General features: G+C 40.0%; 1 protein-coding gene across 1 annotated transcript in view; it reads left to right on the plus strand.

The window, feature by feature from the left end:
• Positions 1–10,298, plus strand: part of LOC137321744 (protein LYRIC-like) — an 87,730-nt gene extending 77,432 nt beyond the window's left edge. Inside the window, exon 12 of the mRNA XM_067984347.1 lies at positions 5,962–10,298. Within this exon, the coding sequence (XP_067840448.1) occupies positions 5,962–6,029 (68 nt within the window). The 3' untranslated portion in view covers positions 6,030–10,298. The remainder of the gene's footprint in view (positions 1–5,961) is intronic.
• Positions 10,299–10,830: the final 532 nt, after the last annotated feature.

A 10,830-nucleotide genomic window follows, 5' to 3' on the forward strand; every position in this document is an offset into this window, starting at 1 on the left:
TTTACCTGATTGCTGCGTACAGCCAGCACTACCTGTGCTGTTGAGTGGCTGCTCACCAGCAGGGGACCCCAATATTGCAAGTGGCTAACACCACTTAAAGGGAGCCTACACCTCTTAAAGGGAAGGTGCACTGTGACTGCAGGAAATGGTGGAAATCAATTGGGAAGTGAATCTGTGCTGCAATATAGAGCAGCATGGAATTCTGGAATTTTTAATGAGCAACAACTGGGCTGCTCAACGTTTGCGGGACACTGATATTTGCAAAATATAAAATACTTTAAAACATTTTAAACATTTTAAAACATTGAATAAAGGTTGCGCACTATTAAATCCACATCCTCCAATCTGCCTGCGAGAGTGCATGCACCAAGGTTCTTTGATGATACACTAAAGGCGTTGGTGCAAGAGGTGGACAAAAGGAGGGGCATCCTATATCCGCAAGGGGTAAGAGGCCCTCCAGACATATGCTCCCGAGGCAGTGGGAGGAAGTAAGGAACGAAGTCAATGCCAGGCGCATAGCACCACGAACATGGATGCAGTGCAGGAAGAAGTTCAGTGCTTTGACACGAGTGGTCATGGTGAGTGAGGTCAACTGTCAAGTGGCATCTCCTACCAACTGCACCACTAGCCTCATCCACTGCTCCATGCACTACACCCCCCATCACCCACATACCAACAAACTCTTTCAGTCAGTACTCGACTCTTCCAATCAGATGCTTCCTCTCACCCTCACACATTACCACTTTTGCAAACCACACACCCACAACTCACAGGTCACACACACTGGCAGTTATTCAACCATGACAACCACGTCACCCAAACATCTTGCAGGACATTCACCGAAACATGTCCCGCTTTCTTGCAGGAGAAGGTGGCGCATAACAGGAGGCAGCAAATAGCAGTGGCTCCATGGAACATGAACCTGCTGTCCTCTCTCAGGATGACAGCATTCCTGTCCCACCCCTGCCACTCTGCCAGTGCTCTTGCTGTTGCCTGTCAGCTAACCAGCCCACTCCCTGTAGAGTGTTGAAATTTTATTAGAGGAAGATAGGAACAGGAGTAGGCCATTTAATGCCTCGAGCCTATTTCACCACTCAGTGAGATGATGGTTGGTCTGTGACCTAACTCCATATACCCACCTTAGCCCCATATCCCTTAATACCTTTGGTTATCAAAAATTTATCAATTTCACATTTAAAATTAACGAGCTAGCATCAACTGCCGTTTGCAGAAGAGTGTTCCAAACTTCTACCACCTTTTGCGTGTAGAAACGTTTCCTAACTTCACTCCTGCAAATCCTGGCTCTAATTTTTAGGCTATGTCCTCTATTCCTAGTATTCAAGTATAGGCGATCTCCAGAAATAGGTACAAATGCATAAGCAGCCAGAAGCAATAATCCAGCAACTAACCTGTAACTCCTGCATGACCTCTTTAAACAGTGCTGGTGGGACGTCGTCCATGCTGTTTACGACCCGTTCAGCTGTGTGAGGTTAAAACAGTGCGTTGGCTGGAACATTGAGTTCCAAAATCGCATCTGTCCCTTTAAACCAGCGTTACACACTGATCTACCGCATATTCTCCCTACTTTACATGGTGCCAGCGTTCGTTATCTGCACGTGCACGAACGCCTTTACCAATATAGCGTCCGGCGCACGTCACACTAGAAGTGTGCGCGCCATTCTGGATGTCATTTTGGGTCCTTAGGAGTCCGCACAATGGGCCTACACAACGGGCACTACACGGCCCAATGCTTCCCAATTGTCCAGTACTACACTATTAGTTCCTCAAATCATTAATTCTGGAAATTAGTAGGCAGTTTTACTAACAATTTTAGGGAAATTGTAAAATATGGTCCATTCTGCAGATTTTTTAATTTATAAAAAAAACACAATTTCCTTCACTATTCCTGTTTTACGCAATTGGTATTAAACCTGCATATCGTCCAGACTCCAGGCTATAAGCATTATTTTAACCTCCTAATAAGTACACAAAACAGGATTTAATTAGAGTAATTTTATTTAAAAGACAGCAGATACCTGGACACAACAATGATTGGTGACGTATTCACAAACTCCTCAGACTCCCAGGGCCTGAGAGTGAGGTTTACAGAGTTTGGGGGAAGTGGAAATAGAAAATTCCAATTTAAATATAAACAGACTAAGTGAGATTACAGTTTTTTGGGGGTGGAGGGTTGGGAAGGTATAAATGTATTCTAAAGAAGATGGTACAAGTTAGTGCATTAGAATAGGGATGGATTTCTTTTCTGTGTTCATTTATGTGTTATATTGCTTGCTACTTCCCTCATATCGGAGGGCAGAGCCCTGAATTTCTCTGGGGTTTTTCCGACCTCCTGCAGCAGAAGATTGGCAGAAACAACAACTTGCATTCATATAGCGTCTTTAACGTGGTAAAACGTCCCAAGGCGCCTCACAGGAGCGTTATCAGACAAAATTTGAAACCCTGAAGAAACAGTATAAACAGCAATTTTTCGCCATTTACACTGTTTCTTCGATCTCCTGCCCAAGAACCACTGTGGAAATTCTACGTGCAGATGTGTAGTGGAGGGTATACATGAGTATATGGTGTAGTTCCACTTTTAGTTTTGGTTGACTAAAATACGCTCACTTCTCAATTGCTAAAATGACAATATGCTTGTCACGCAATTGTAGATGGGGAGGGCGGAGGTGGGCAGAGGCAATCGGAAGGGGAGCTTATTTATTTTATCCTGGCACCTGTAGCTTCTATTTGAAATAGCTCTCATGGCCATAATCAGTTGGTGGTGTATCCGTGCACTGTAGTCTACGATTACGAGTCAATCCTGTAGGCTGTTTTGATTGTTGAAAACCCATATCTTCAACCCCAATGTTTTTCCTTGTTGATAAGCAGCACTATAATAATTTCATCAGTTAGTTTTTTTTTGTCTTTTCTTCAATTTCTTCCTAAAATCTTCCTGCAGGCTTGAGCTCCAGGTCCTAATTTTTCCTCCCGTTGGACTCGTGCTCTAGATCTTAACCTTTCTTTTCTGTGGTTTCCAACTCCAGCTCCCAAATTTTATTCCCTGCAGCCTCTGGCTCCAAGTCCTGACCTTTCCTTCCCCCCAACCTCCTCAAGGTCCTGCGCTTGCCCCATGCCTCGGCCTACTCCCTTGTTTGGACGACATTGTGTGCGTAGATTGTGAATTAGCAAATGAAGATTTCAGAATACCTGGAAAATGTCATATCATTAGTGTGGTAAACTAACAGTGTAACTGCTGGTTAAATAGCAATAGTACAACTGTTGATTGTGCTTATGACCCATACAAGTTAAGTGGACACTAGTGATTTCAATTTGACATAACTTGAAATAGAAATTGTTGGAACAATCTAACTTGCATCACAGCTAAACTGAGAAATTGAACTCATTGACCTGCTGAGCCCAATTCAATTTGATCCTCTACCATTTATACTCATCTTTGCTTGAACCAGATTGTGTGCCAAATATTATCAAATCACTTTGTTTGAAGCAAGCAAACACAATTCCATCTATTAATATCAGTGTCATTTAAATGCATTTGGTTGAAGGACTGTTTTAAAACACCATTAGGAAGTGAACTCCGTTTTATTCACCATCCAAGCAAGTTCAGTTTTTAGTTTAAGCAGATGATCTGAAATAGTTTTTCCACGTCGACCGAGCTGCCTGTGGAGGCGCAACTGGCGCTGACAGCTTGCCCCAATCATTCAGTTGAGGCCCGAGGACCGATTTCTATCGATCCTTAGGTTTCTTGCTTCGGGTGCGCATTGCTTTTGTAGCCCTAAGTCTGGGCATGGAGATGGGACCAGAATAATTTAGACCTTAAAATCTCCCAGACCTCATGCTACGAGCACCCAGACGGTTCGCTGCCCGCTTCGGCCCCCGCCCGTATGACTCCCATCAGGATTTAAAATCTTGCCTATAGGCCTAGAAATCCAGTGGTGCCATGCCTGGTTTTCAGGCACAAAATGGGTGCCTAAGCATCCAAAATGGCGGGCAGGGTGCGCTCAATAGCAACCAGAAATGCGCCGCCCGCCATATTGTATCCAGAGGCGTCCAGGGTTGACACCAGAGCTATTTAAAACAATGAATAAAATATTCAAATTAAGATCCTACACTTGTTGCAGGATCCTTTTCTCATATTGGGCTGCCCCCAGCACCTGACTCACCATGTGATAAACTCGCCCAGCAATTAGTGGCACTAACAGGCAGGAAGGACCCATCAGCAGTGCTACTTGTAGGTTAGTTGCTGGTTTGACATTTAAGGCTACTAGTTAACGTCTGGGCGTTTTTTGGCCTGTTTTATGACTGAAAACTTAATTCTTTTTGCAGTGAAGATTTTGCTAGTGCGGCATTGTTTTTGGTGGCCTTCACAACAGTTGTACCGCAGTCATGGGTGGTCTGCTTGGGCTGTCTTTGGAGCGTTAGAATTTCTAGGCCTTAATCTTTTAATCTTAATGCTGGGAAGTAGATCTATGAAATACTGAAGTGAAGATAATTTTTTTTAACTTTTTCTTTTCGAGATGGGCGAGGTTGTGATGTAATTTTGCAACATCAATGAGTATTGCACAAAAACACAGGCCAAACAGCTGTCCTGATCTTCATAAATTTGTCAGTTTTTGTGTTTTGTCAGCAGAGCCCTTTAAACATGTTTTCAATGATTACATTTTTCCTGTTTTTGGTGGTTATTTTTAACCATTTTCATTTGCAGCAAATTCAATGCTTAATCAGCGCTTTTGTTTTGTATTGTTAACAAAAGCAAAAGTCATCGTAAAATTGGTTTAAAGCCAAAAACCTTTAAATATCAGCCTCATACTTGGGAAAGCAGGCATTAAACAAGGAGAGCCATGGTAGGGAATTTCAACCCCAAGAATGGGTGGGTTGGGGGCAGGTAGGAAGTTAAAGTAATAGAAATTTGAAGCGCAACCACAACCCGGCTCCCTTCTGAGTTTAACGGAGGTGCATTTGGCAGCGTGCGAGTAACCTACTCGCCAGAGGCAGGTCGATAATTAGTACAGGCAGGTCAGTAATTATCAGAGCAATTTAAATGATTAGCAGATGTTAATGAGATGGTTTTAAATTGAATTCAGCAAGCATTAGAATTTAATGCCTCCAGCACGGGTTTCCTGGACCGCGGGAATCCCGGCAGGTAAAAGGAGTCGAGAAGGACTGGATCCATGAGGTAAGCACCTGGATTACACTGCTTATGGGCCAGGAAGAGCAGGAGTGCTTCCCCGCGGTTCACCAAGCTTACCTTTTAAACACCCCTTCCACCCCCACCATGATGTCTGACTTCCCTGACCCCCCCCCCACCCCCGTGATCGCCCCTTCCCCCCATCCAAACCCAAAGACCTCGATCTCTCCCCAACCCCCGCCAATCCAAACCCCGAAGACCCCGATCTCTCCTCGACCCTCCCACCCCCCCCAATCCAAACCCCGAAGACCCTGTCAATCTGGCTGGCTATCGGGCACGAAACCGGTTGAAAAAAATGTAAAAGACATCCCACCATCAAAATCGTCATGAATTGCGGAGTCCAAAAATCCTCCCCCGCCGCTCTCTTCCAGGCTCCGAGTTAATATCCAGCCCATGGAGTCTGAGAGAGTCATGGAGGGGTGAGTTGGGGGGTGTGGTGGAGCAGAGAGCTGGGATTGGGGTTTGAATTGAGTATGTAAATTTTATTCTGCTGCAAGAGTTTTTATTCTGTCGATCTTTCATACCACAATTCAAATTTTATGTTAAGAATACATCTGTAATATCACATGCTGCATTTTAGTTGTTTTCTTCAGCATTAATGAACAAAGACCAATTTCAACAACTTTCAGTAGAGGGGGTTATTTTATTGGGTTTTACCAGATTGTCCCCAAAACTGGGAACCATAAACAGTGTGTAGACAGCTGAGAAATTATTCTGCAAAACTTATTTAATCTCAAGTTTTTTTTTATTCATCACAGATAATGGCTTCACTTTAGACTGTGCCAAAACAGAGAAGAAGAAAATGAAGGCCAGAAGGGAAACTTGACGCTGCCTTTTTATTCGTGCAAATGGTTCAGGTTTTTAACTCTGATATTGTCACCAGTTACTGCTAAATTAGCTACAAGCGTTCCGCTGCAGGAAGCATTGCACTAAGTCCATAAAATGAACAAAGGGACAAAACAGTAGGAATCTCTGGTCTAGTTATGGAAACCACAGAGCAAAATAAATGGAGCTGTTGAAGCCAAGTGCTTATTGTCACTGGGGTGAAATTCAGTCACGAAAGGGATGTATTTCCTACGTACTTTGTAGATTTTTCTATTCTAGCACAACATGGAATGCAAAATAGCTTTGCCAGTTCCAAGCAGCCTCGGTTTATGGCAGTATAGAAACAGGCTAGACATCATTTTTTTTTGCATATATAATTGAAATCCATTTAAAACTGTCCATGTTCACTTGATATATACAAGAATAGATGCATTGTGTCTTATTGTGAAACTGTACTTTAAAACTAACCATGGCTGCCTGTCTGTGTCTTAAATCATACTACCGGTTTCTTGCAGGTAGGATCATATAGGTTAAGAGGTGGTTTCTCTTGACAGTGTTGAGGTGTACATGTGGAGTAACTTCCATACTAAGAACAAAGCCTGCCATTTGTCCACTGTCAGCTCATAGCAATATTATAGTACTTCAGGTATTACTCAGTAACCTTGCTTGTCCAGATTTAATATTTAAATAATATAATTTTGCATCTTTTGGGACGAAAATGCACTAAATCCTTTTTGCGAAATGTGCAGGGGAGTATGCCGTAGAACCCCAACCTACCCAACATGTTTTGTACCTTTTCGTCAGTGGTCCCGATACTTTCAGACTTTGTTTTTTGACAAATCCTTACTATCATGTTTAAAAGTGTTCTGTATCAGTCAGACTGATTTATTTGTAAATCCTTATATTAAACAAATAGGGAAGTAATCCCCAAAATTAAAATAGATATTAAAGACTAAGGTTATCTGATCAGTTGATAAAATTACCTCTTATTCTAATAAAAAGAGAATCCTTGGATTGATGTTACAGTTATTGCCCTAAATAGCATTGAAGATATATAGTTCTGAGAAATATGCTAATTTTAAAACATTTTAATGTAAACCCAATCAGGGTTGCTCTACAAATATAGCAGTGTAAGAATTAGCTGAATTGATCATTGGGACCATTTGAGAAAATCCACTTTTTTGCATAATTTTGTTACTCTGAAATGTTACTATTTCAAGGTGCAACATGATCATTTTCCCAAATTAAGCATCAGTCATAGACACTCAGCCTTACAATATAATTACCTGTTCATTGCCTTCTGAAACTTAAAGCCTATTTACATGTTTTTTTTAATTAATAGACTTGCATTATTTTCTAGTTTCATCCAGTATGCTCACACGAAGTGAACTGTTGACCAGTAATGTGACAAATAGTGTAAGCTCCTGTGAGATGTGACAACCTAAAAGATAATGAAAATTGTTTAAACTAAAGGGGTGTACTTACTGTGACAGAAGCTGACAACATCAAAACCTGAGTCGATGCTGTCAAAGCGTGAAGAAGTCAACAAGTAATCCGACAGAATTGACTAGAGGCAAGAACACACACATCAAATTATCTTAGAAAGTAATTCAGCACTTGTGACTTCCCCAGGTGTATACCTTGTGTATTATTTGCTAGAGTATTGAATATTAGACATAATACTGTATACGATAGGGCAGAATTTCCAATTTTTTTTTAAGATAAATCAGTTAAAGAGAGATTTGAAATCAAGCCAACATAGTGTTTTATGTAAATAGCCTACTAGTTAACATACAACCAATACCTCCTAAACCAGTATCCTTAAATATAGCATTTACTATTTGCAAAGAGCTGAACTATCCAGATTTACAAAGGTGTTTGCTACAGTTGCTCACCCGTTACATTTTTTTAAAGATCAGTGATAAATCCATGCAAGGTTCTGAATGTTCTAACTGCATAAAAAATTGTTTTGTTTCCTGCTGTGCAAAAATACAACTTTTAAACTGGTCATGTGGTGGCCACATTAGCCTTAATGCTGACTTAACAGTTTTATAGAAGAAGATTTAACAATTTTCACTAGTGCGTTCTTGTGAGACAGCAATTCTTTCCTTTTTATAACTTGGAGTGCTTTATTTCGTACTCCTCCCCCAACAGCAATGGTTTATATAGGATTACGATGTACTTCTGTGATACATTTCTTTCAAAATATCATCTGACTTCATTCTGCTGTAAAGTTACATTTTAAGTCTGTTTTGTGTTTAGTTGAGTAGCTGACTTTTTTTTATAAACATCTTGAGCTGCAATGATAATTTGCTACATCAATTATTATTAGATTAAATTTGAAATGCTACTGTAGCAAATAATGATAAGAGTTTGGTTAGTGCTGTCAAGAGGTGTTTTACTCAAACCTATATATATCTTAAAATCTAGTGTATAAATCACACTAGTGTAAGAGTCATAGAATCATAGAATTTCTCTGTTTTAGCTACTGGTTTTGTAACAGAACTGTTGCAAGATGAATCAGTATATAAGTCATTCCCTTACAGTTTGGGAAACTTAAAAATGTGCAGGAAGTTGTAATATATACACCAGATTTTACAGTAGGTTTACGCTGGAAAAGAAGATTTAACAAGGGAATTACGTTTTTACAATAGTTTAATTATTTTTTGATTTTCATATTTGAATTCTGGGTTTCTGAAACTTACTGCTTTCCTACTTGGAAAATGCTGAACAGACATTTGGTTAAAGCTAGTCTAGAAATAAGTTGCTGGTCTTTTGATAAAATGGACAATTTTTTTTCAGTATGAGTCTGCATTACTGTATAATATGTTTGCACTTTATTGTAGAGTTTGTGCGATATTTTTAGTTTGTGTTATATGATGAATGTTCTATGTTAAAACAATCAAAGTAACAAAACAATTTGTTAAAAAGAACAAGTATTTATCAAGAGATAAATACGCTACACAATGGGGAATAGTGGAACACACATTTGATCCTTTCCATAAGATAGACCTGCATTTCACGAAGGTCTTAAAAAGGATAGTAAAACAATATCTCATGATAGCAAACCAAACGTGTGGTGTAATCATTGCATTATGTTAATTTATGTAGAATAATTGTTTTAACATGCCTTTTGCAATACTTTTGGATGTATTTCTCAAACTTTACATTACATATGTAGCTGTGAAAGTGGAATTTGTACAGTGGAATTGTGATTTGCGATACAGTGAATATGGTGAAGGTTTTCTCAGCAAATGCTGTTAAATGTTTGATAATTTTTTAATGTGTAAAGAGAGTGATACTTTACTTGACAGCTGATATTGAAAGTCTCATCTTTTTTTGGTAAAAAGCCAGTATTCCTTTTGTTAGTCCTACATAAACTGCTTTTCAGAACGACATTTGAAAAAAATTTCTCTAGACATCAATTGGTCTACTCAGGCTATGGTTAACAATCATCTGATTTATGCAGTGTGCCTTTAAAATATATTCCTCTGACCTATGAAGATCCTAGGTTCAATCCTTAATCTGTGCTAAGTTAACTGATCTCAGCCAAGATGATGGTAGGGGCACTACAATTAGCCTCATCAACCAGGGTTCCCACTATTGATTGTTGCTGGAAAACATATCATGCGGAAGTCTGGTGATGAAAGAATCAGCCTCAACTGTGATGCCCCCTGTAGTCAAGTAGCCTACCTGCACTCATTGTCTAAGCTGACATTTGAAAAATGGCCACTTAGGTAAAGTGCGGAGGGCTGCTGGTGCCCTTGGAACAATATTTCTGGGTGAGTCAGTGCCTTGACGAGAAGAGGAAAGAAAATTGACAGAGAAGAATTTATTCCTTCACCTTTTCATAGTTGAACTACCCAAAAATTTGTCAACTATCGTGACAGTGCTTCTCTTGTATTCTTTCATCACTACCACAGATATCATCAGAAGGTGCAGATGTAGGAAATAATGTGATGTAGGTCAACAAAAGTCATACTGTCTTTTAAAAATACCTTTGCCTTCTCAAACACTGCACATTTTCTTTGAAACTTCAGTTTAAATATTTTGAAGCCAAAAGGTAAACTTGGAAAATCGTGTCATTTTTAGCTTTGTTTTAACTAATGGGAAATATGTAGAAACATGTCAGATCATGCAGTGTTTGTAACTCTGAGGACCTGCCCTTTAATACGCATATATATAATTGTGGGCATTCATTATAGTTCATGAGGCTATCAGTCTGTGCATCTTCCATTTTAAATAAATGGCAAATCATGTCAAAAGGAAAGTCAAGTGTTTTGTTCTTTGTTAGGTTGACAACTAACTGGACCTACAATTCATTGCATAGCAAGAACATTTTTTCAAAGATCTATTTAGCAGATAAGATACAGCATTTTCTGAAAGCCTGCCAAATATTTTAGTTCTGTGTCTGTGGGAGGAAATCGGACACCGTTTCACCTGCTTTTGGGCATAAAACGGAAGCAAAAATGACCAATTTAGTAGCACAGCATCCTGCACCTGAACGGCGCCATAAGTATGTCTGACAACATATTGGTTCGGGCGCTCCTTAGGCGTTCCTGGTGGCTGCCTGAAACAAATGCTGGCCTAATTAAAATATGATAATAAGGGCCCTGCGCCTGAATCGGGAGCCTTTTTTGAAATTTGTGTCTGGGGGCGGCTGATTTGTCAGTTCTTAACACCGCCCAGCAAAACATGGCATTAACAGTCGGGAAGGAGGCTACAGCAGCAATATTTCAAGGGATCCTCACATCCATTAAGGTAAGTCTCTGGTTATGCTTTATAAGCTACTGGAGGGCTTT

Source organism: Heptranchias perlo, chromosome 5, assembly GCF_035084215.1.
Source record: "Heptranchias perlo isolate sHepPer1 chromosome 5, sHepPer1.hap1, whole genome shotgun sequence".
Lineage (NCBI taxonomy): Eukaryota > Metazoa > Chordata > Chondrichthyes > Hexanchiformes > Hexanchidae > Heptranchias > Heptranchias perlo.